Consider the following 26894-nt stretch of genomic DNA (forward strand, 5'->3'; position numbering starts at 1 on the left):
GCCCTGTTTAAGTTCCTGTCCTGGCTTCCTTCAGTGATGGACTATGATGGTAAGCCGAACAAACCCTTTTGTGGCTTTGTGCCAGGAAGCACCAGCACTCTTCCCGCTTCCACCCCCTTTGCCTCGCCCCCCCCCCCAATACTTGGGGGGGGGTGTTGCATGTTCACAGCAAGACCATATCAATCTTGTTACACAGGTGCTGGCATCCAAACTCACATGTTTGTGTTGTTCAGTCAACACTTTTAACCACCGAGCCCCTCTCCAGCCCCTACCTTTAGCCTTTGGGTTGTATTGTTGCTTTAAGCACAACGTTTCGTCACTTGTCTGTCTCTCCAGGGACTGGGAGCTCCTAGGTGGTAGGAGGCTCAGCTCATTTCAAAGCGTGTGGGGCCCGGAATTCACAACCAAGAACTCAACATTTCTTTAGTTCTGCGCGCTTGCTCTGTTTTGAGTCATTTCGGCGACCCTCACAGTGTCATGACTGCTGTCTTCCTTCACCTCCTGCACACCGAGGCACTAAATCCCAACCAAAGGAAACCAAGCCCTGGCCACCTGCCTCTAGAAGCCCCACCTCAACCAGCAAGCTGCTAAATCTTTTAGATCATGCGTGGGGATGTGTGACGAGTGAGTGAGGGGTGGGATGAAGCGTGTCATTGTCACAAAGGAAGGGGTTAGCTCTTGTGGGCAGTGTCAAGCCGATGGCTCTGTGACTGCGCTCCGTTGAAGAACGAGGGAGGGGCGCCCCACAGTTCAGCTTTGCACTTAGAAGCAAAGTTAAGGTCGGAGCAGGGTTTGGAGGTGCCTAAGGAACATCGAGTGCAGTCACTGTGCATCGTGGTGGCCTCCAGGTAAGGAGTGGCCACCTGGGGCTGGGGGTGAGCCCAAGGATGAATTCACCTCGAGTGACTGCTACAGAAGCTGGCAGAACATTCTTTTCACTCATAGAAATTGTTGCACCTAAGCCACACTAGTGCTTATAGCTACAGTTGTGTGTTCTGGTCCATGATCTCGTGGGGATGGGGGTATAAGCTGACTGAGGGAATTTGGGGGATGTCCATTTAACTAATGGGTCTGGTTTTTTGGAAGGAAGTATCAGATTCCCTTTTTTTTTTTTTTTTGTGAAATTGAAGCTGTCTCCATCATGAGCTGGTTCTGATGGAATTTGATGGCTGCTAAGAAATTAGGATAGATGCTGTGGCGTAGCGGACTCTGGAGCCTGCCGTGGCTTGCCACTCACTGCCTGAGTCACCCCGAGAAAGCGGTTTAACCCTTGTTCCTCCATTTCCTCATCTTCAATGATGCAAACAACTATGCTTGCCTGGTAGCATCAGGAGAGGATCATAAGCCAACCCTTATTAACCACCTTAGATCGCATTTGACTTGTAATAAGCCTCATTAATGGTGGCCACTGTTAGAACTGAGGTTCTTTGTGGTAAAGTATGTGGTAGAGTTGGCTGCTCAGGACAGGAGCTCTCCAGCAGTGGGAGCCAGGGTTTCCGTAGCCCTTTTCGATTCTGTCTTCTAATCGGTGTGTTTGCTAATGTGTGGAGCTCTGGGCCTCAGCTTGGTACAGAGCCGCAGAACTGTTGTCTCATACCTGGGAGGCACCTGGCCAACAGGGGTTTGTGGCCATGGCACATTTGCCTCTTTAAATTCTGGCTTTCTTTTCAGTTCTGATAGTGGGCTCACAGTCTCTGCCATGGTAGTACACTGAAGCAAAAAAAAAAAAAGGAGGTAGAATTTGTGATGGGTTTTATATGCTTGCTCATGGAGTCTATGTGAGCTTATTATTTTTATTTTGTGTGAATAAGCTCTGTGGAAGTAAGTTCTGTGATTTCTTTGATCTACCCACCTCCCCTTAAGAGACAGAGGATCATGTAGCCTAAGTTGGCCTCAAACACGTTGTGTAGCCGAGGCTAACTGCGTTTCTGATCTTATTGTCTTCACTACTTGCTATCTTGTCCACTTTCTGGGCTGTTGGGAATCAATCCTAGGGCTTTGTACATGAGAGGCAAACTTTTTACCTTTTGGGCTATACTCCCAGTCACAACCTTTCAAAAAAGAGATGGCTCATGGAAGAATGTTATTCAGCCAGAGTTTGATCTGATGATCTTGTAATTTTCAAAACTTTCCTTTGGCTCAAAAAAAAAAGTGAAAATTAGATGGATGAGTAGGCTGCTAGATCCAAATTCCTCAGGTGTGGAGCTCTTGGGACTGGTTTTGGCTTGTCTAGGATGCCACTCCCACAAGACAGTTTGAACCAAACACTGGAAATCCCAGACTTCTTAGTGTTTGAACATAAAATATAAAAAGAGGCTTCTATTTTAAGTCTAGGATAGTCATTTTAAGGGAAATAGTTACTTGATTTAAAAATATTGTTATTTTGAAATACTTATTTGAAATAATACAAATGCCTATGCCCTGTGCCCATGTGGATGCAAAGGGAGTCCGTGCCCTGCTCTGGCCTGCTCCTCCTTATCCCTTGAGACAGCGTCTCCCTCTTTACATTTTAAAATTTAAAATACATTCATTTTTATACAATATGTTCAGATCACAGTTTCCCTTCTCCCAGACTCTCCCCACCTCCCCACCCTTTTTCTAACTCCAGGCCTTCTTTCTCTGTCTCTTAAGAAAACAAACAGGCAAAGAAAAAACAAACAAGGATAAAAGAAAATGAAAAAAAAAAGCAAGCAACAAACAAACAAAAAGAAACTATGAGAGAACAGGACAAATGCATTCTCTCTCTCTCTCTCTCTCTCTCTCTCTCTCTCTCTCTCTCTCTCTCTCTCTCTCTCTGTCTCTCTCTAAAAAACTCAAATTTGGAAGCCATAATATACAAGCTAAAGACCTGTAAATCGAAAAAAAAAAAAAAAAAACCACCCAAAACAAAGCAATGTGAAACAAACAAACAAACAAACAAACTCTCCAAAAATACCTTTGAGTTCATTTTGGCTTGGCCAATCTACTATTGCTGGGCACAGGGTCTGCCCTTAAGTGTGGTTTGTGTACCCAATGACTCCCTTGGAGAAACTTGAATTTTGTCTTTGAAAGCAGCTGTTAATCGGAGAGGGATGAGGGCTTATATCACGTCCCCATCTCGGCAGTAGGAGCAGTCTGGTTTGGAACTGTGCAGGCCCTGTGCATCAGCGCTGTTGTGTCTGGAAGACACAGTTTCCTTGATGCCATCTGTCCCCTCTGGCTCTTAGGGTCTTTCCACCTCCGCTTCCCGTAGTTCCTTGAGCCTTGGGTGAGAGGGTCTCTTACTGAACCTGGAACTTACCAGTTTTTAGTTATCCAGCTGTCCTGAAGCCTCAGCAGCCCTTCTGTCTCTCTCACTACCTGAGCTTTGGGCTTGTAACTTTTACATGAGTTTGAGGGGACCTGAGTTCTGGTCCCCATGTTTATGTTGAAAGGCCTCCTACCCCTCTAGATAATCTTTCTGGCTCTCGGTAGCATCTTTAACGGCATTTTAAAATTTGAATCATGCTTTGGTAATTTATTTTGAGCACCTACTATAGTGATAGGTGCCATAGTCCGAGGTCAAGAAGACTTTGAGAAGGGTCATTAAAAGGTGAGGAAAGCCAATCAGGCAGAGCTAAAAATACTGAGATGGGAAAAAGCTTAGGGAGGAAGCCAAAGCTTTGTGGGGAGGTAGCCTGAAGGGAGGGCCTTGCTAAAGGGTTGATTGACATTATTCTCCTGGTTTTCCACTAGTCTGCTTGGAGATAGAATTTGACAGGTTAGCACCATTACCAACCTCAAGTAAAGGGATACTTAGATAGGACCATCAAGAGGTGAGTTAGTGGCTACGTGGAGAGTTTGAGGCCAACCTGGAACTCATAGACACTCTCTAAAGACATCAAACAAACAAAAACAAAGAAGCAAAACTCTGCATTGCCATTTAGAAAAAATGGACTGCCTGTAGTGTAACGGGCAGGTCAGCCTGTGTTTTTACTGCCACACTGAGTGACTCAGGATGAGTTTCCTATGGCTGATGGGAAGGAAGGTCTGGGTCAGACATCTCACTCAGCGGCTGCCGCAGTGCAGCTCTTGTTTTGTGGGAGTCTGATCTCTGTAAAACCCAGGATTGGGGAACGAGAGAGAGAAAAGGGTAGGAGGTCCGGATCTTTGTGCTGGTTTCATGTCTTTACATTTCAGGGGAGTTTTGTCTGGTGAAGCCATAATGTCCTCAAACCAGAAGGGACCTCAAGCACTAACTCAGCTCCTCATTTTGTGGGGTCAAGGTGCCAGTGAGGGAGTGGGCCATGGCAACCCCCTCACCCCATTTTCCCACTCTCCCCTCCCCAGCACCAGCAGCCCTGTGATGGCTAGTGTTTTCCCTTTGGTGAGGACCATTTGGGAACGTAGCTATGGAAAACGGAGGCTTGTTGCCTCAGTCTTGTTTACTGATTTGGCACTTGAAGTGCCAGCTTATGGACACATCCTGTGGTTTGCAACGTCATTCACCAGCTCCTGGGAGCTACAGGGGGTTTCCAAGAGGAAGCCAGAGCCCTTTGGTCACTGGGCGTCTGGAGGTGTACCATTCTAGCCCCTGGCTTCCCATTCAGGCTGGCCTTTTAATGTCATACAGTCATGGACTGGCCCTGGGGTGATGACGGTGACATTTTGGTATACCCTAACTGAGACGGCATCCTAAAGCAGACAGTTACTCGTAGACCAATGCGGCTTTGAGTACCGTTCATCACACCAGTGTAATGTTCACTTGCAAACAGTTGCAGGTCTGTGTAGGGACACATTTACTCTGTCTATAGGGATCCTCAGTAGTTAATGGGTTTGAGGATGTGCAACAGTTCCTAGCTGGCCACCCCAGGCATCCATAGTCTACGAATTTGGAACTACTGGTCAGGAGACATAGCCTGCAGAAAACCAGCCACCTGTAGGGAAGGACCATAACCATGGCCAACTTCCTGGTGCAAACCCTTACTACCATATTTAAAAATTACTTTTGTTGCTTCTTTTTTTTTTTTAAATTATAAAAGTAGTTCAAGATCGTTGTAAAGAAACTAACACGTCGCTGAAACATGTAGCCATGAGCAATTCCAGTTTTAAAAGAATTTTAAAAAATTTATAAAAATTTTAAATTAAAAAATTTTTTTTAGCAATTCCAGTTTTGTCTGGGCTAATGATTTATAATATATGCTAAGATTTTTACAGAAGTTACTGTACGCAATGTTCTCAACACATGTGTGTTTTAAAAATGTGTTGGTGACTTATTTTGAAGTCAGAACACTGAGTTGAGGCTGGGGTGGACTAGCTGGATGGCGAGCAGTGCACTAGTCGGGTGACCCTGGGTAAGTCACCGAGCTTCCGAAGTCCCTGTTGCTGGCTTACGAGTTCATTCTCATCTCTTAGAAAGTTGATGTAAGGGGGCAGTGAGGTCACATACAGGCAAGGACTCAGCCAGCACGTGGTGACAGACCGTATAAACATGCAGGATTACTGCTAGTTAAATTATGATTTTTCTCCCAATTTCTTGAGCTCTTTCTCTCCCCCTCTTTATTTCATCCTTGTTATATATCCCAGGCTGTCCTCAAACTCACTAAAGGCTAGCCTCAGAGTTTCCCCCACTTCAGCTTTCCCCAGAGCTGGGATCACAGGTGGGCACCTCCATGCCACGCTCTCCCTTTTCCCACACTTGGATCTTTGTCATTGAGTACTTAACCTGATGGTATTTACTCACTGGTTTCCCCGGAGACAAACAGTAACTTACATGCCATCCCTCTCTGTTGCCAGGTCACTCCCGGAAGCAAGGCTGCTGTAGCTAATTTATGTATTGGCGATTTAATCACAGCCATCGATGGGGAAGATACCAGCAGTATGACACACTTGGAAGCCCAGAACAAAATCAAGGGCTGCACAGACAACATGACGCTCACAGTATCCAGGTGAGGCTATGGATGTGTTAGTTCATTCCTGTGGACAGGGCATGACCTCCTCCCTCCCCCTCCATCCCCCCAACCAATGGTATAGGTGTGTCTTATAATTGTCTGTCACTGGATACTGTGAGAAATACAAAGTATGAATATTCTCTGCCTTGAATAGAGGAAAAAGCCCCAGGTTGATGAAAACTGAAACTGGCTTAGGACCATTGCTATGTGATTGGCAGGCAGAAATACCTTATAAGACTAAGATTCTTAGGTATGGTGGTGATATGGGCTAGGCTAGGAACACTGAGCCAGGGTAGAGTGGCAGCCTGTCCCACCTTGAATTGAGGTGTCATCATGAAGGCAAACATATCAACTCAGAGGAGTCTGGTAGCAATGTCAGTTCCCCAGACTGAGATGAGGGAGACAGAGGCTAGGTCAGAAGGTGGGCCAGCTTGGGAAATCCCTTAAGGCTGTGTGTAGGAGCCATCCAACATGGATGCCATCTAATTGACAAGTAAAGGGTCAGATGGCAGGGTATGAATTCGGAGGGTAGAAGTTAAGGCAAAGGGTATGATTTCCCTAATTTGCTTTATCCTGTAAGGTTGTTTTTTTGGCATCTATTGGCCAGGGGTGGGGTGGGGGGCAGTGGGGTCCCACAATTTCTTATATCAAAATCTGTGTGTATCCAAGTCTCTTCTGTACAAATCAGTCTTTAAGTCATCTCTAGCTTACTTATAATATCTAGTACAATGTAAATACTATGCACACGATCGCTATATCGTATTATTTAGAGAATAACGACAAGTGAAAAAGTCTGAACATGTTCCATATAGATGTGGAGTTTTCTGTCTAATCAGAACCTGTAGATACAGAGGTTGAACTGGATCCTTTATTTAAAATGAATGAGACAGCAGCTCTAGGCTGTGGATAATGCTTCATGGTAGAGCCCTTGCTTGACCTAATGTGTGATGTTGAGTTTGGTCATCAGCATTGCAAAGCAGAATGAAACGAAACAAAACAGCTTTGCTCATCTGTCGCAGGTCTGAACAGAAAATTTGGTCTCCTCTAGTGAGCGAGGAAGGGAAACGTCATCCCTACAAGATGAATTTAGCGTCGGAGCCCCAAGTAAGTACTTGCTTATCTTTGCCAGTCCTCTGCCAGCTGCTTTCCTGCCTGGGCATTGTTCAGCGAGTCCCTTGCTTTTCCTGCACTGGAGGTCTGGGGATAAGGTGGCGGGGAAAGCCCTTCACTGTCATTGCTGGGATTTGGCTCCAGTTCAGTTCTTCCCGTAAGGGAACTGGTAGAGGAAAGGGCTGGAAACCCCCCTGGGCTGGGATGTGGCCTGGGCTGGAAGCGAGGACTAGGAAGGCAGGCAATGGGAGAAGAGGGCAGCAGTTTTCCTGCACACAGAGCTAACGCAGCTCTTACAGAATTTAGGTACAAAACAATCATCCCAGAGGCGCGGATGCGTTTAAGCCTGGAGCAGAGTAAAAACACAAAACCAAAGGGGTTTGATAGTGAACCCTTCTTTCCCTGGGAATCCTGAGGTGGAATCTGTTTTTGTTATACTAGAACTTGAAGAATGACATTAAAAATTAGTTAAATGAGATGGCAGTTAATCTTGGAAGAATATAGTAAGGAGTTTTTGGCCTTAATTGTTGTTGGTTCACTGTTCGTTGGTGAAGGAGAATTTCCTGGAACAGTAAACTGTCCCAAGAGTCCATATTTATAAATAAATCTCTCAGTAGGTAGCTTGTAGGTGCTTTTATTTCTCTGTTAGTTGCATCTTCTAAGATATCCACATTGTGTGGGTATGTTTTGAACTAGAGAAATATTTAGAACATCTCAGTAAAAATCCCTATGTTGCTCATCACAAAGTATGCGCTCTATTGGATAAATGAATGAATTATTAACGATAAATGAGGGGCTGAGGAAGTGGCTTATTGGTAAAGTGCTTTCATACCAGCACAAGAACCCGAGTTTGGATTTCTAGCACCTGTGTATCACAGCTGAGCATGACTGTGGCCATCTGTAACATCGTCAATGAGAGCTGGTCTGCCAGTTCAGTCAGAAGGCTGGGTTTCAGGTTCACGGAAAGATCCTGCGTCTAAAATGTGGAGAAGTGGTTGAGGAAGCTATCACACGTCAACCTCCAGCCTCCACATGCAAGTGTGACACACAAGTTCATACACACACACACACACACACACACACACACACACACACACACACACCAACAAAACCAAAAAAAACCCTCAGAAACCAAATAAGCAAATAAGTAAATTGATAATTTTTTTTTTATTTTGCAGATTTTAAGCTGGGGTTGTGATTATTATATATTTAACTCCAGTTGAATGTTTGAAATTGAATTTTTCTTTTCTAAATCTGAGACAATAATTTTTAGAGAGAAATGTAATCAGAATATAACACATAGTCAGCTGTCTTAGTATAGCATGGAAATTCTATGAAATTGAATTCAAATGGTGCCTTAGTACATATAAATTGAATGGTTGGTTATCAGTCTTAATTTCTTAAAGGGGTTTCATTAAATTTTCAGAAATGTAGGTATGGCCTTTTCTATTTACAATAAACATCATACTTAAAATGCTGAGCCCTCTTAAGGACTGTTCTCCAGCTGCTATGCTGAAACTCACATGAACATAGTATTTCATATAAGCCCTATAAGGAAATTCATAAAATCTTATTCTGCAAACTGGCAGTTGTATAAACAAATATAATGTGCCAGAGTTAATTTCAGTTTCCCTGGTAGTCTAGCTACTTATTAAATTTACTGTATGTGTTACATTTTGATGTGTTACGTTTCCATATATTTTACAATATGAGGAATGCTTTGGGTTTAACTTGGTCCAAAATGGTCATGTTTCATTTGAGCCAATCATTTATATTTTGATTATACTTTTTTTTCAATGCTGATTATCCCCCCACCCCCCTAAGACAAGGTCTCTCTGTGTAGCCTTGGCTGTCCTAGCCTTTATAGACCAGGCTGGCCTTGAACTCACAGTGATCCCCCTGCCTCTGCCTCCCGAGTGCTGGGATTAAAGGTGTCAGCCACCATGCCCCGGCTCAATGCTGATGTTTTGAAGATCATTTTCAGACTAATTTTTTTCAAACTACCTTAAAGGCTAGCTAGAGTGCTTTTTTTTCTCTTTATTCTTTATTCATTAAAACATCTTCTCACCATGAATTTTTCCAGATCTTCCATTTCTAGGACGTCTGAGCTAGAAGACAAATGCCACAACAGAGTTCATGGATAGTGTAAAGATCTGCTCTAGCCAACGCCCCAGCTTATCTGAGGTCAACATAGTTACATACCTAGTTTGTATTTCCTCATTATTGAGTTTCCTTGGAGATTGACAAATACAAAGCCCAAACAATGACATCATCCCTTCCAAAAGGCAAGCCCTAAATCCGCCTGCCTTCTGGAAAGACTAGAATCCGCATGGGGGTAGAGATATTCCTTTTATGTACAAACCAGATGCCTTCTTGAAAGGTGCTTTATAAAGCAAGAGTCAAGATTTTTAAAAAAAAACGTAAAAACCAAAACACCCAAAGGACGAAACTCCTATTCCCACAAAAGAAAACAAAGGTGGGGAGGCTGGGGAGATAGCAGCTGCTGCAGGCCAGCCTGAGGGCCTGAGTTAGATCCCTGGGGAGAGCGAACATGATAGAAGGGAGAACTGACTCTCCTAAATTGTCCCTTGATCTGTAAATGTGGGCAGCAAATAAATAAGTAAGTAAGTAGTAATTTATGACATAACTCCCCCTATGGACTTCTGTTCTGCTTTCTATTTCTACTGGGAGAGAAGACGGACCCTAGTGAGAACTTGTCGTGTCACGCCATGTCCTTCTGAAGTGTTGGGAAGAGGGCTCAGAGAGGGATAACTTGCCCACCGCCAAACAGAAAGTGTCAGGGAAAACTGGAGGCATCCCATGCTGCTCCCAGAATTGCCATGGAGACAGGAGAAGTACGCATGCTGGGTGCTGTCATGTGACTGCCCACGTGATGGGGGTGAGAGGCCCTGGCCTCTAATCTGTAAATCTGCTGCCTTCATAGCCAGTACTCAGTGATTTCATGATTCCTTTGAGTCAGTGTGCATAAAATGACTTAGCCATTCCTTGATTATGGTCTTTTTTTCTTTTTAGTTTTTTGAAACAGGGTTTTTCTGTGTAGCCTTGGTTGTCCTAGACTCACTTTGTAGACCAGGCTAGCCTCAAACTCATAGTAATCCTCCTGCCTCTGCCTCTGCTGGGATTAAAGGCATGCTCCACCACACCCAGCCTCCCCTTTTTTTCCTTTAACATCCTCTCTTGTGATTATTTGTAGCCAGGCTTGATGGTGGAAACAGATGGATCTCTGTGAGTTTGGAGCCAGCCTGCTCTTTATAGAGAGACCCTGTCTCAAAACAAAACCCAAAATAAAAAACACACAAGCCTCTTTTTTGATTATTTGTGCAGATATGGACAAACTCAACTAAACCTCACTGATTCTGACTTGAAAAGAAGATTTACCTAAATAATAAAAAAGAGATTTTAAACATAAAAATAAGTTTATGCTGCCTTTTTCTTTAAATTAGCTATGTAATGAATTAAACTGTTAATTTTCATCCATAATGTTTTCCAGTTAAACATGCAAGTTTCTTTTTTTTAATGGAGAAAAAAAGAACAGTAGAGGAACTGGAATTCTTTTTTGGCCATTTGGATGTTTAAGACAGAAAGCAGGGCTTAGAAGAATTTTCTTGGGGACTCAGAAAACAAGTTGAGTTTGGTAGGCTACACAGAGCTTGAGGTGCTGGAAGCCGGAATTGATTTTAAGCACTGCCGCCTAGAGGGCCTTGCTGAGTCATCAGATAACCTGTGATTATATTTTAAAGGAATGTTAGTTTAAAAAGTATAGTCAGACTGTGGTGGTGCTCACCTTTAAATCCAGCACCCAGGGAGGCAGGCAAATTCTGGAGTTCAAGGCTAGCCTGGTCTACAGAGCCAGTTCCAGAACAGCCAGGGCTACACAGAACCCCCCCCCCCGCCCCTCCCCCCCTGTCCCTCTCCCCCCCCTCCCCCCACCTCTCCCCTTTTCAAAGAAAAATGGTGCTTTGGTTTTGTGGTAAGTTTGCACAGATGCCTCAAGAGGTTGTAGTTGTGATTGTTCACCACTTGTGGAGGGCAGTGTGTTCCCACATTAAAGAAAGAAGGGAATAGGGGCACAGAAACTCAGATTCCTCCCTCTACAGGGTCTGCCTTGGGCCTGGCTTCAAGAACCTTCCATCTTGCTTTTACCCACAGGCCTGCGATGATGTCATTAGCAGCTGCTTGTCCTGTGTCCCTGTTGCCCTCTTTCCCTGCTGACTTAACTGCTCGGGTCTGGGGAGTTTATCTCCACCTTTCGGCACGGAGGACTTTGTGATAACCTAAGCCACCTCTCCACGTCTTCCTAATGCCTCTGGAATGTGTCCCAAAAGGATGCTTCAGCTCTGCCTTGGGTCCCGGTAGCCCAAGGCATGTAGAGCTATCCTCCCAGTGGAACCCAGGGGTCAGATCTGCTGGGCCTTGGGGAAGAGCTGGAGCTGGAGCTGGTTGACAGGATGTGGGATGCGCATCTGGGGCTGCTTTCCCAGTCACTGCTCACCGTCTCCTTGCATTTTCTGAACCCCTCCGCCTGCAGCTGAAGGTTAGATTTGAACCAGGGCTGCCGTAGCTCAGCTGGAAGCCTCCCCAGCTTTTAGCCCGTACTGTACATGAAAGGAGGTACAGGGTGGACACTTCTTTGATCTCTCCTCTGCTCTCTGCCTTCAGGAAGTCCTGCACATAGGAAGTGCCCACAACCGAAGTGCCATGCCATTTACTGCCTCACCTGCTCCCAGCACCGCCTCCCGGGTCATCATGAACCAGTACAACAACCCAACTGCCCTCTACTCTCCTGAGAACATCTCTAACTTCAACAACGCTGTGGAGTCGAAGACCACAGCCAGTGGGGAGGAGGCGAACAGCAGGCCGTAAGTAGACCCCTGAGGCCTCCAGGCCAGTCCTGAGAGAGGCCCTTTCCGCAGAGTTTCTTCCAGCAAGTTGAACCACTAACCCTGGGAGGAGACCTTTGACATTCAGCTTCCTTACCTGTGAAAAGGGTGCCTTCCCTCCTCTTTGTAGGACTGTAGTGAAAATAAGAAAATGCGTTGCTGGGGCAGCAGCTCAAAGGTTGAAATACCTACTGCACTAGTACAAGGATCAGAGTTCTACCCCTAGAACATTCCTTCGTGCTAGGTGGGCTTGGTGGCCTGTCTGTAAGTCCAGTGTTACAGAGGTATATACAATTGCTCTGGAGCCGGTAGGCGGGCCAGACTAGCTAGCTGGGTGATCTCTGGGTTCGATGAACAAGGTGGAGAGTGATGGAAGACGACTCCTGATGTCACCCTCGGCCTTCACATGTGTGTGAGCACCTGTGTGCCCACACTGTGCACATCCATATGCCCATACATACATGAGAGAGAGAGAGAGAGAGAGAGAGAGAGAGAGAGAGAGAGAGAGAAGAAGAAGAAGAAGAAGAAGAAGAAGAAGAAGAAGAAGAAGAAGAAGAAGAAGAAGAGTTAAAAAAAAAAAAAAAAAAGAAAGTGCCCAGCAGAGTGTTTGATGCAAACAGAACTTGTAATGATTGAGAATCATTCTTGTCCTGAATGCTGTGGTCGCCCTCAGCTTCTGGTCATGGTTTTTCACAGGACCTCTGTGTCCTGAGAGAGTCCTCATCGTGGAGGACTTCAGAGGGCTATTCCACATGCACCTGCCTTTACCTCTGGATCGGGTCTCCTGCATCTACCAGCTGAGGAGCCTAAATCTACTCTGTCCCCAACTCTTTGGGGACAGATTTACATACTTCAGCTGCCCATGGCAAGGGAACTGGGTGTGAGGGAGTCAAGTTAGAAGGGTGAGGAGTAGACTAGGAGTTGTTGACCAGACTCCTATGCCTGAGGATGGACGGCCTTCAGGGTAGGGAGCTAGGGCTGAGCTACCAGTTCAAACACAGCGGAACTGCACTTGTGGCCTGCCTACCCCCCAACCCCCGTGTTCATGCCCTGCCCACAGGGAAGAATGTTCTTGGTTCCAGCCAACAGTGCATGCAGGCCTAGGATTCCCACCTCTGTTGAGTACTTTCACTGAAACACAAGTTGAAGAAAAAAATTTTTTAAACCTGAAATTGCCAACTTTCAAATGTTGGGGACACTTAAATGTTGTTGGAAAACAGTGCATTCCCGAGCTGTCTGATCTCTCAGGAGGGTTACTAACTTAGAGTCTGTGCTAACTCCGAAAGCCCATTCTGCCGTTCAGTTCCTTCCCTAGGTGCCTTTATTAATCTGTCCAAATTTGTGGTTATTTTACTTGCAAACGAACTGTTTCCAATGCAAGTTGCTGGGGGAGCAGTTACAGTCCCAGGCGCCTTAACTTTTTGGAGGGCTGTTGCAGGAACCCCATTGTGCTTGTGGTCTCCCCATTATCTGGATGAGGAGTCCGGGGTCGGGTGGGAGGTGGAAGAGAAACAGAGGGAGGGAAAGAGGGAAGGAGACAGACAAGACAGACAGACCAGACAGATACTAAGACTGTTGGCCACTCACTGCATGCAAGTCTCTGTCCCTGATGCTGAGAGGACAGGATAGGAGAGATCTGTCTGTCCCTTAGAGTCCAGCAAGGCTTTGGTTTCAGATGATGGCGAAGATCACTGGCATTAATGGCAGTGGCCAGGACCACTGCCTCTTACCCCAAATCATGGTTCCTGTGAGGCCCTACCTGCTTGGTACATCGATGCCCTTCAAGGTGGTCATGGGGATGCTGGGGATACATGAGATGGGGATGCTGAGGGTACATGAGAGAGAGTGCCATGCAGGGTATCCCCCAAGCATCACATCCCTGAAGGAAAGCTTGCAAGCAGCTCGGTGAGGAGTGATCTGAAAACCAAGCACCGCCATTCCTGTGTTTCGCTACTTACGATGCTTGGAGAGGCTGGGAACGTGACCCTTCCTTTACTGTCCCAGAGTGGAATGTTCCATGATCTGAATTTAATAACCCAGGAAATGACACATCCCTAATTGAAAGAACTGCTATGCACTGGGAGAAGTATGTGCCTGGAACGTATTTTTAGTGTGGCTGCCTTAGATATTTTTCCTTCCTTAATGTCTTCTTTCTTCTCTTGTGCTCCCTGATTGCTCCTTGTGCCTCTCCCACCCCCCAACTGTCTGCCCCTGTCACAGTCTCTTTGGCTACAGCTGGCCTGTGAGTCTTCATCAAATCTCCTTGCAGATTAGGTCAGCAAAGGGGCCCGTTATCCATTTCAGCCCAAGCTCATTGAGGACGGATCTAGGAGGCAGTGGGAATCCCTGAAGCTGGAGGCAAAGGAGCTGCTGGGTCTGCCACGTTTGTTTGTTTAAGGGAGCTCTGCCTGCCTGTTTGTTTCTAGTATATTCTTGGAAAAGTGAGATAGACGCTCCTGCTGACACAGCAGCCACTCTGTGACCCTCCCTGCTCAGTACAAGGCCAGGAGCTGGCTACCCACCCTCCCCCACTGTTTAGTCTGAATTCGCTGAGGTTCCAGAACTGGCTCACTACATAGTTTGCATCTGACGTCATTACCCATTCAATGGGGCTCACCCTGGGTGCTTTGTTCCAAGCACTTCAGATCAGTCTGCTGTGTGTGTGGCTGTCTGTCTTTTAGGTCTTGGTAGTACAGCTGCATGCCAGGCAGGCTAGGATATTGTCAGCAGCAGCCTTACTTACCATCAGGAAAGGCAGGTGAGCGTCTCCTCACTGACCTCCTTACACACAGTGGAGGAGGGGGCCCTCTCTAGATAGCTTTGGCTTACTAGTCCTTTTTTGAGTACCTACTGTGTACCATTCTAGTGAAGGAAATGTTGCTAGAACCTTCCCTCTCTCCTCTTCAATTGCATGCATATTCAATTTTGGTAATGCCCAGACTAGATGTTGTAATTTATAGGATGGCTACTTACTGCTCTCTACAGGCTTGTAGACAGAGTCCTAGAATCTGCCTCTGGGCAGACCTTGTAAATCCCCTGAACCCTTGTCTCCTCATCTTTAAGGGGGGGCTCTTAACCACATACTTTTCTACCAGCTTGTCAAGGGAGTGCAGCCCACTGTGCTGGAAGTTTCTGAGTGAATGCTTGGTACTGCTGAGTCCATTGCTGGGGGCGGAGAGCTCTGCATCAGCACTTCCAAGTGCCTGGGACTCAGAGGGAAGAGTGAAAGCATATATGCACGGTCCAGGGAAGATTTGCCTTGGCCTACCGTGGCCTAGCGTGAACTTCTTTCTCCTCCGGCGTCATTGCCTAAGTTCAGCTATTGGTACCACCGGCCAGCATCCTGCTGGGAAGATGGCCTTTTCGTGGCATAAGTGGTTGAGCCCCCATAACCAGCGTAGAACCAGAGTCTCCCAAATTGTGTTTGGGGTATCCCCCTAACACGTACGAGGGAGGTAGATTTCTAAGCAAGTGGGGTGGACATAAAAGGTTCATTGCTATCTATTCAAAAGGTAGCAGGGGGTTGATTGTGTTGGCCCTGCCTAGCTGGGAGCAGGATCAGAAGGCCCCCAGCATGAAGGCTGCTTGTCTCTGTAGCTACTGTGCCCGCACCCCACCGAAAGCCAATAGGGGTCTGAGTGTTCCTTCCCCCTTCTCTTTGCTTATTATCATAGAAGACTGGAATGCAGGGCACGTTCAGACCAAGCATTCACTTTAGAACTGAATGTATAAATGTTCCCAGAATTGCTTTTAAAAATTTATATTTTTAATTTTATTTTTATTTTATTTTAATTTAATTATTGAGTAACTAAGCTGCTGCATCTGAAACCCAAGCTCTTATTTTCTGGGACATCATGAAACACAAAGGATTTTTCTGCTTCAGTTCGTGTGTGTGTGTGTGTGTGTGTGTGTGTTCATGTGACCTCATTCCTTGGCTGCCTTGGAACTTGCTATGTAGACCAGGCTGGCCTTGCACTCATAGAGACCCACATGCCTTTGTCCCTCCAGTGTTGGGATGTATCACGATGCCTGTCTTTCATCTTATGTTCCTTTTAATTTTCCTTTGAGATTCATTCATTCTTATCCTCTGTGTACAAGTGTTTTGGTAGCATATGTGCCTATGTACCATATGTGTGTAGTGCCCGAGGCGTTGTGAATAGGGTATTTGGTCTCTTTGTAAGTGGAGTTACAGACCGTTGTTAGTGGTCATGTGCATTGCTTGGAATTGAGCTCCGGTCCTCAGGAAGAGCAATCAGTGCTTTCAAACTGCTGAGCCATCCCTTTAGCCTCTCGGTTTGTTTTTCTTATCCCAACCTTAAGACAAACAAGCCAAGAACTGACATCTCGACATCGCTTAAAGTTAGTACTTCTACCTGAGACAAGGAATTCTTAGAAAGAGTTAAGCTTTTTCCTCTATTTAATCTCAGCTAGAGGCAGTCAGAGACAGAGGCAGGTAGATCTCTGCGAGTTCAAGGCCAGCCTGGTCTACATAGCAAGTTCCAGGCTAGCCAGGTCTACACACTGAGACTCTGTTTAAAACAAAACAAAACAAAACAAAACAAAACAAAAAAACCCAAAACCAAAAAACACTTGAGTCTGCATCAGGATTCCAATCCTGTTGCCTCACCCACCCCTAGCCACATCCCCCACCCCCACATCCCTCACCATGCAGCTTTCAGCCCACCAATCTTTCATTATTATAGTTTTGTTAGTTCAAGAATGTTTTATTAACGGAACCGTAAAGTATGTAACCTTCTGGGGTTTCCTCAGCATAATTCCTTGGAAAGTCATCCAGGTTTTCGTTCCTTTTTGATATATGCACCAATAGTGTATTCTTTTTTTTTTTCTTTTTAAAGTGTGGTAAAAACCACATGACATAAAATTTACTATCGTAACCACATGTACAAAGTTATATAACAGATCTGTTGACTTTGTTCGGCTTGAAAAACTGAAATTCTACACCCAGTGAACAACTTCTCCTTCTTCCCCCAAGCTCCTGCGATCTGATTATTGTGGGCAGATCATGCCAGTGGAGTCATGCCGTGTTTTTCTTTGTTGGCTGACATATTCATGTTCCTCAGCACAGTGCCCGCCCCCCCCACCCCCACCAAAGCTTCATCCAGATATTTCAGGATTTTCTTCTGTTTAGACTGAACAGTTTCCCGTTCTTTATCACATTTGTCGGAAGCTCCATTTATCCACTGGTACATGTTTTGAGGCTTCTTTCGTTCTTTTGTCTTTTTGAAGATGCTACTTAATGGTGAACGCCAAGGGCTTCTCCTCCAAGGTGGAGAAATGAGCAGAGGATATGCTCTCTTTTTATTCTTCTTCTGCGCCATGCCGTGGATGGCGTGTAATAGTATAAAGGCAAGGGGAGGGTCAGGAACTAATCTCTACATCCAGCAAGAATGGATATAATAACCGCACAGGATATAAGATGGACATGAAAAACTTTACCTACCAGGATAGTGGGTAAGAGGGGAGGACATTGAGACTCCTATTGAGACTTTAGGTGTGAGAAGCCTGGGAGAATGAGGAAATAGAAGGATCCAGCGGGTCCTGGAAAACTACAGGCGAGTCTGGGCCCTGGGGTCCTCCGAAAACTATGGCAACAGCCAAGGAAAATATAGGCAGTAAACCTCGAACCCCTACCCAGACTAGCCGATGGACAGAACATTCTCCATTGTTGAGTGGAGAAGGAGATCTGACTTTCACACAAACTCCGGTGCCCCATATTTGAACATGTCCCTTGGATGGAGATGCCTGGTGGCACTCAGAGGAAGGATAATAGGTCACCAAGGAGAGACTTGATACCCTATGAGCATATACAGGGGGAGGAGGTCCCCTTCAGACACAGACATAGGGGAGGGGAGTAGGGGGGAAGTGGGAGGAAGGGAGGAATGGGAGGATACAAGGGATGGGCTAACAACTGAGATGTAATATGAATAAATTAATAATAATAAAAAATAAGATGGACAGAGAATCAGGTGTTATTTCTTTATGCTAGCAATAAACGTGGACACTGGCATTAAAATATGGCATTTATAGTTACTTCTCAACAGACTAGACCCGAGTTTGGCAGAGGGTGGGGAGAACAAAACGAAGGGAGGAGAAGCCAACCAGCAGGCACAGTGCTGTTGTTTGAGCACTGTGGCTAATTCCAGTGCTGCGCCTCACCAAGGGGTGAACGATGGGCAGAAATACACTGTATGCCTCAACCTAACGAGAGGAGAGAGTTGTCAGTATACTCATCATAAATAAATGATAAAGTTAAAAAGAAAATCGCTTCTCAGGTAGCTGTGGAATAGTCTGTTAAGAGAGACTGACACTTGAAACACAAATGGCACTTCAAGCCGAAACAACAGCAAGTATCGTTTCCAACCACAATGGACTAAAACCAGAATTTAGCAAAAAGAAAACAGGAAAAAATGACAAATGTACAACTGGAGAAACAATGCAAGTATCACAGGAGGAAATCAGGTGATATTCTGACAAACAGAAACAGACAAACAACAGTCCCAACATTTAGCAGAGTCCGGTGTGATGGTGCATGCATGTCTGGCGTGCCAGCGTGCAGGAGGCTGAGGCAGGAGGATCAGGAGTCCACGCCAGCGTTGGCTGCATAGTGAGAGCTTGTCTCCAAACAAAAACTTAGGATACAGGAAAAGAAGAGCCAAGATAAACACAGAGGGATGTTCCTCAGCCAAACAAATCCAACTTGTAGGGATGTCTCATTCATCAGTTTTTCCCTTGACCCTTTTGCTGTTTTAAGTCTGCCTATCTTTAGAGGCTAAAAATTCCTACTTAAAAAAAAAAAGATTCTGTTTTTAAACATGGTTTTCCTTTTTGTGTTTCAGTTTTAGGCATTTGAGCTAATTATGTGCGGGGGTGTGAGCTAAGCAGTGGGGGCTTGATTGGATCCTAGTAGCCGCGAAAGGAATCCTGAGATCACAGAGGCCAATTCCTCCCATGTTATGTTTTGAAATTGTTTTTGGCTTTTCAGTTTCACTTCCCCTTCAAATGAACTTTAGAATTTACTTCATGGATTTGGAACTCTGTAGATTCTTCTTTCTTTCGTTTTTTTTTTTTTTTTTTTTGGGAGGGGGGAGGTGAGGGTGGGGACAGGGGTCTTATACAATAGTTTAGGATGGCGCTGGAGCTGACCGTGTAAGACAGGCTGGCCTTTGAATGGATTGCAATCCTGCCTCAGACTTCCGAGTGTTGAGAATAGAGGTGCATGCACCCAACTTCTTTCAGCTGTTCTGTAGTTGAAGGGCGAACGCTCCGGATGCAGAGTAAGTGCTCCACCATTGCACTACAGACCCAGCTCCACCATTTTCCTGTTTTCAGCACACAGGTCCAATAACTGTTGGATTTAAATCCGAATAGGAAGTTAAGTTGATCTCGTTTCAAAGTACCTATAAATTCATTGTGCCTCTGATTTCAGAGTCAGTGTGCTCAATGCTAGCACAAGGAAGTACATTTAATTTTTTAAAAAGATTTTTAAAATTTTATTTTGTGTATGTAAGTGTTTTGTCTGCATGTCGCCTCGTACAGCCCACGTGCTCCTGTTGTCTGGAGAGGCCAGAAGATGAAAAGAGGAAGCTGGATTCCTTGAAATGACAGAAGACTGTCAGCCACCACATGGGTGCTGGGACCTAAACCCGGGTCTTTTGCAAGAGCAGAGACCAACCCCTACATTTTATTTTTAAATGTATTTTTTCCTTTATGTTTATTTTGGTGTGTTTTTGCTGGATTTTATCTATTACGTCTAGATTTAAATAGATTCTGTGTAATTTTCCACATGTCAATCATGTCATGTAAGTGATGCTTATATGGTCTTTTCTGACCTATGTGTTATTATTGTTTTTCCCCATAGTGCACTGGCAACTTGGCGCACTGTGCAGAGCCGGAGCGGTGAGAGGGTACAACCATGGCATTCTGCTTTTCCCTATAGATTGATGCTGTGGATTTCATAGATGCACTTCAGCAAGCTAGGGATGTTCCATTTTTCTGATAGATTAGTTATTTTTAGTTTTAGTTAGTTGGAGACAGAGTCTTGCTATGTAGCCCTGGAATTTACTGTGCATGCAATTTTTTTTGAATCTGCTAATATGGTCTATTTGATTAACACTTTGACTGATTCCTGAATAGTAAACCAAGTACACTCTACTTGGTTGTGACATGTATTTCTTTTCATATGTCGCTGAATTTCATTTGCTATTATATTTATGTTTTTTATTTTATTTTTTTGAGACAGGGTTTCTCTTGTAGTAATGGCTGTCCTTGACTCACTTTGTAGATCAGGCTGACTTCGAACTTGCAGAGGTCCAAGAAATTTATGTCTTTATGAAGAATACTCATCTATTGTTTTCTTTTTAATACTGTCATCTGGTTTTATACTAGTGTAGTATTTACTTCACTAAGTCAGGAAATACTTCCTTCTCTTTATTACGGGGAAGAGACTATGTAGAATAATTTGATCTCTCTGAAATATGCGCCTTTATTATATACCCAGCCTAACTTTGAACTTTTGAACCTCCTGTCTGAGCTCCTAGACTGCTGAGAGTGTAAGCCTGGCTCACTGTAGAATTCTTATTTATTTATTTTTAATATCTTTACTTACAAACACACACACACACACACACGAATCCTTTTGTTCCATTTCTTATGTGTGCTTTTATCCTAATTACTTTTTCAGAGATTGCATTGATATCTTATAGCCTAATATCCAAGCCTTAGAATTACTGAGTCTTGTGCTTTTTTTTTTATTTTTTTATTTTTTATAATTAGGTTGACGGTGTTTTCAGTTAGGGTAATGGATATCAAAAATACTTCATAAAATGCCCAGCATATAAACATGTTGTTTATTTGGAAATAAATGGTAAATTGGTCTTCTTCCGCTCCCTCCCCCCCCTTCTTTCATGATTCCCAAAGCTGTTTGCTGGAAGAATGCATGATGTGACCTGTGCTTTAGTTCTGTTATTTTTAGTGTTCCCTTGGTGGCTTCCAGACATACCATATAACAAATAAGAGAAAAAAATTCTTCCCCCAAACATTCCATGGCGTGATCTTGACTTTAAAATAGTCCTAAGAGTAATAGGAAAAATATTAAGAAAGAATAGTGTAATATGCTTATTATAGGGTAGGTTCCAAGCTCAAAACGCAAAGAACCGAGTGTTTAACTTAGAAAAGAAAAGGATGGAATTGAGCTGGTAGAAGACCCCTGTTTAAGACTACTCTACCAGGCAGCCACTTACCCGGCTCCACACTTTCCTACAAGGGAGGGGGAATAGATAGACAAGAGGGCAGATAGAGACCAGCTGCCGTGGGCAGGCCAGCCAGGGTGGCCGTTTCCATCCAGTCATTGGAAACCAAGGTGGCAGTGATAGCCAGCACCGACCTTCCCCAGGAGCAGCAGAGCTTATGTCACCCTCTGTGTACCTTGATTTTTTTTGTCACAATATGTTTGGAGTCCAGTCTGAGGGAAACACATGGAGCTTTATCCCTGTGCGTGAGTCTTTTTTAAAAATAATTTATTCAGACTACATCCTGATTGTTATCCCCTCACTTGTATCTTCTCATTCCCGCTCCCTCCCTCTTCTGCCCTATTCCCCTCCCCTAGACCTCTGACAGAAGGGGACCTCCTCCCTCACCATATGACCACAGCCTACCAGGTCTCATTCAGATAGCCTGCTTCCCCTTCCTCTGAGTGCCACCAGGCCTCCCCACCAAGGGGAAGCGATCAAATAGGAGGCACCAGAGTCCCTACAAAAAGACCAGCAAGGCTGGCGGATCTGGACCCAGGGGGACCTGCACAAACTACCAACCAAAGACAATGCGTGCAGTAAACCTAGACCCCCCTGTTCAGATCTAGCCAATGGACAGTGCATTCTCCATGGTTGTAGGGAGAGCTGGGACTACCTCTGACATGAACTCTGATGCTTGAGTCTTTTTTTTTTTTCTTTAGTTTATTTGAGACAGGGTTTCTCTGTGTAGCCTTGACTGTCCTGGACTCACTTTGTAGACCAGGCTGGCCTTGAACTCTCACAGCGATCCACCTACCTCTGCCTCCTCAGTGCTGAGATTAAAGGTGTGCGGCACCACTCCTGACTTGAGTCTTTTAATTGGACCTGAGTATTTCAGGAGGCTGTCTTACAGCTTGACTCAAGAGAGGAGAAAAAAAAAAAGTGAGACAGAAAGTGGACCGCGAACCAATTGCACAGTGGTGGTTGGGACATGAGTAAATGAATGTAACTGCTGTAATTCCTTCTCTCTTGCCTGTGTCCTTCAGTGGGTGTGGGAGGCTGCGAGCTCCTACCTCAGCAACTGCAACGTGCGTACTTGTGTTTGTGCATGAATTGTGCGTCCGCATGAATTGATAATAACCATCGGCGGTGGTTCACTCGATCTTTGAGCTTCCTCCTTCTGGGTACAGTGTCCCTCAGGCAGCTTCTGAGGCAAGGTTATGGAGGTGAGAGGAAAGAGTGTAGGTGGGCTCAGGAGGTGGGTCTCCCACAATCCTGCATAGCTTCAGGATGAGCTCACGGGATCAGGGAAAGCACAGCAAGGCGGAAGTGGCATCAGCGCTTACTTACTTAACCTGATGCTGAGCTCTGAGGCTGCACTGAGCCAGACCTGGGCGTGAACAGAGAGCGAGGCAGTAATGCTAGCTTACCTTCTAGGGGAAGCCAGGTATCCAGAAACAGCTGAAAGCGGAGCATGCGGTAGGAGAGCGAGTTAGCCAGCTGACAGGGATGGGGATGTGTAGGACTCTCCTAAGTCAGTCAGGAAATCCTCACTGAGGCGTGCACCCGTGTGAAGCAGGGGGCCCTGGAAGTACACCCGAGTAACAGCACAGCCAGAAGGCACAGACAGAGCATTGCCTGGAAGGAGGCTGGCTGGTCCAGCTGGAGAGCTGTTCTGAGGAGAGGCCATGTCTTTACTCCTTTATAAAAGGGACATTGATTCCAAAGGAGCCGACCTTCACTCAACTTTGTTTTCTTATGAAAATTTGTAAATATTTGATTCTAAGTCAGGTGAGTGTACATTGAGCCGCAGTACGAAGCTGTCTCACTCATGTCTTGGAAATAGGCCTCTGACCACTGTCCCAAGGCTTGAGGATGGCAGCAGAGGGACAGGTTACACAGCTGGTGGGTCTTGCTGCTGGGCCAGGGTGTGGCTTGGTCCCGCAGGGGAGCTGGGAATGTGCCAGGAGTCTGGCTCAGGACACTCCACAACTGAAGTCTTCCTGTGGCCAGGCAGCACAGGCCTTGGCCCAGGGGAAAAAGCAGCCCTCACAAGTAGTGCCTGCTCCAGCTTGTCCTGGGGCGCACAGAGTGACAGGAGGAAGGAGTGGGAGGCACGGTCAGGCTTGCCTGGCCCTCAGGGCTCTCTGCACCTTTACATGGCAAAGCACGCAAACTTTACCTTCTTGCCACAACCCTTGGGAAAGGGGGCAGGTCAAGACTGCTGCCTCCAGCTAGAGGCACAAAGGCCCAACCCTGAGTTCCAATCTCAATGATGAGGAGCCTCTGGAGGCAGGAGAAACACCTTGACACCAGGAAAGGAAAGAGGAGATTTCTGTTGGCAAAAGGAATGCGTGTGCCCACTGCCCCCTGCAGGGGGAGGGGCAGCTGAGCTTTAGTGGTCAGGTTGCAGTTAACGTTTTTTTTCCTCTTCAATTTTTTTCTCTTGACATAATGTTGATTATGTAATTTAAAAAGAAGGGGAGAATCCCCTCCCCCAATCCCCCTTTCCCCTGTGGGAGTTAGCCAAAATATAATTGAATTACTGCGACTATTTGGGAAAATAGCAACCAGTTCTGCCTACGGGGACCCCCTTGTAACGTTGTTAGGAGGGTTGGAGTCAAGGGGTCATGGCTGTTCGTTCTTTCAGTGAGCCGGTGTTGGCTTGGAAGGGGCAGGGCCTGTGATGTTTTGGGACTAACGTTTTTGACCCTGTTGTCCTAATGGATTTCCAAACATTCCTCTTAGCTTGGATCAGCCTCATCCTTCCGGCAGCCTAGTCATTGACAGGGAATCTGAAGTTTACAAGATGCTCCAGGAGAAGCAAGAGTTAAATGAGCCCCCGAAACAGTCCACCTCCTTCCTGCTTCTGCAGGAGATCCTGGAGTCAGACGGGAAAGGTAAGTACCCTGCCCGCCCTCGCCCCCTCTAACCCCACCCCCCCGCCGCCCCACCCCCTCTGCCCCAGCACCTCGGTGCCCCTCATGCAAAGAATCTGCTGGAGATCCTGGAGTCATGTTCCCTGTCTCCCGCGCCTCCCACCTCCCACCCGGTCCCCTCCATCCCCCCCCCCCCAGCCCCCCGCCCCGCCCTCACGCAGAGAGTCTATCTCAGTGGGGACACAGGTGAGCACAGCCCAGACTAAGTGGAGAGAGCAGTTTTCTGTGGTTGGCTGGGTCTCACTGTGCAACCTAGAGCTTACTATCTTCCCCAGAGCCACACACCACCACTTCTGGCTTGGCATTGACCTTTTCTTTTGTTTTAGTTTTTAGAGACAGGGTTTCTCCGTGTAGCCTTGGCTGTCCTGGACTCGCTTTGTAGACCAGACTGGCCTCGAGCTCACAGAAATCAGCCTGCCTCTGCCTCTGCCGGGAGTAAAGGCATGGGTCACCACGCCCAGCTAAATATTTTCATTTTTAAAAAGAAATTTATCTTATTTTGATTTATACGTGTGCATGTGAATGTGGGTGATTGTGGAGGCAAGAAAGGGTGTTTGACCTCCTGGAGCTTGAGGTACAGGCAATTGTGAGTCACCATATGGGTGCTGGGGACTGAACGCAGTCCTCTGCAAGAGCATCCAGCGTTATTAAGCACCAAGCTATCTCCTAGCCCTTATTTTCTGTAGCTGAAGATTCATTGTTCAAAGTGATGGGTTTTATTGAAGACATATTCATTCCAATATATCATATACTTGGACATATTTACCCCTCCTTCCCTTACACTCACTAAGCAGCCATATGTACCATATTTTCTTTACCTGTTCATCTGTTAATGGACATCTAGGTTGACTCTGTAAGTTGACTATTTATTGATTGTGCAGAGGGTTACAATAAACACAGACTACCACGTCTGCTTTGCTGACCTTCCATAGGGCCTATCCCCACAGGTGTTATAGCTGGGTCATACGCCCTATTTTTAATTGTTTGAGGAACCTCTGTACTGGTTTCCATGGTGGCTGCCTCAGTTTACATTCCCACCAGCAGTGTGTAAGGGTGCCTTTGTTCATCCTTGCCAGCATTTGTTGCTGCTTGTTTTTATACAAACAACCGTTCTGAGAGGGGTGGGATACGATCTACTACAGTTTGAATTTTCATTTCCCTGATGACCAAGGAAACTGAGCACTGTTTCATTGGCCATCTGTACGGCTTGGCTTATTTATTGATTGGATGATGGGGGTTTTGTTTCTGGTGATTAATTATTTTGAGTTTATTGTATAGTCTAGATATCAATCCCTTGTGGCATGTAGGCTTTACTTAAGGAATTTTGTGTCTGGCCAGCTGTTTCCTGTCACATATACATTAGGGAGCTGAAGTCACAGTGTGTGTGACACTAGTGTGAGTCTGTTGATCTGTCCCTTGGCTGTTTTAATTCACACACCTCGTTCCCAAGGTGACAGACAGATAAGGAAGAGCTCGTGGAGGCCACAGAAAGAAAATGGAAATGTAAGCCAATGAGCTGGGAGCCTTTCTGCCCTGTGGGGCCCTAGGTGGGGCTGGGTGTGGTCACTCTTGCTTAGGGCAGATGGCCTTTTGGCATCATGGAGGCCCCAGGGTAGGTAGCCACATCCTCAACCCTAGGCTAGTTTCTGAACTGTGCTCTAGGCTCAGAACTCACAAAGTGTGCAAAACAGCCGTTGCCGTGACCACAGAGTCAGTACTCCAGAGTTGTTAGGAAGCTGTGCTTCAGAATTAGGAGGCTCCAGGTCCCGGCTTCGCTCGTCCATGCATGCACTCTGATGCTTCTGCCGGTCATCCCGCATCCCATGTGGGTTAAGAGACACTCAGTCACATAGTGAGGTCTTCGTTCAGTAGCCAAGGAGTGTTCTCAGATAGGTAACAGGCAGAAAGGTTTGCTCCTCTCATAACGGCTTTGCCGAGCAAGTCTTCAGACTTGCCAGCTCCCAGGTACCTTCCATCAGCACCTCTGTTCCTTTTCTGGAGAACTGGGTTTGTAAACTTGTCAGAGCCCCATGAGGCCTACCTCTCCATACTCTGGCCCCTTCCCTAAGACTCAGGCACCCAGCTGACAGTCTGCTGTCTGTACTCTTTCTCTCCTCACAGTGCACACACCTACATGTACTTCAGGGGGAGATGCCTGAGAAGCAAAACTCTCTGAATGTACCATATCTGGGCCTCCTCCTCTGTCGTGTAGATTCTGAAGAGAGGGACAATGTATACCCACAGGGAAGTCCAAAATGCTTCTTTTATGCTCAATATAGTTGTTCTACTAATAGTAAGCGAGCTAGAGCTTTGCTTAACCTCCACTCTTAGGGTGGCCTGACAACCTGACATCTAGCCCTTAGGGATGATAGCTCTGGAAAAACACATGACAAGGTGCAGATGACTTTTCCTTGAGCAAGTAGACGGGGAAACTTCAGTTGGGTGAGCGAAGTCCGCTCATCTGAGGCCAGAGTAGGACACAGACTACGCCACAAAACTCACTGGCCTCGCAGACAGGACCTAAGCTTGAGCTTGTGAATCATTGCTTATAATATCAGAACCTTCTTTCATCTTCTGCCCCAGTAACCCAAACACACAGCTTCCGTGTTCAAGGTTATCCTAACCGGCAGCTGGAGCTCGGGGCATCATGCATACTTCCAGGCACCAGGGAGAAAGGAAGGGACCAAGTCCAAATGGAGCATCTCCTCTCCGATGAGTCATCCAGCTCTTTCCCGGAACCTCACCACTACTGTTGCATTTATTTATTTATTTATTTATTTATTTATT

General features: G+C 45.9%; 1 protein-coding gene across 1 annotated transcript in view; it reads left to right on the top strand.

Annotated features, from left to right (window-relative positions):
* The window catches only part of PDLIM1 (PDZ and LIM domain 1), a 45073-nt gene that overhangs the window by 12633 nt on the left and 5546 nt on the right, over positions 1-26894 (top strand). The window contains exons 2-5 of the mRNA XM_084755234.1: positions 5755-5906; positions 6929-7013; positions 11700-11899; positions 23917-24068. Of these exons, the coding sequence (XP_084611360.1) occupies positions 5755-5906; positions 6929-7013; positions 11700-11899; positions 23917-24068 (589 nt within the window). The remainder of the gene's footprint in view (positions 1-5754; positions 5907-6928; positions 7014-11699; positions 11900-23916; positions 24069-26894) is intronic.

The sequence above is a fragment of the Acomys minous genome (assembly GCF_964271855.1).
Source record: "Acomys minous genome assembly, chromosome: 2".
NCBI lineage: Eukaryota > Metazoa > Chordata > Mammalia > Rodentia > Muridae > Acomys > Acomys minous.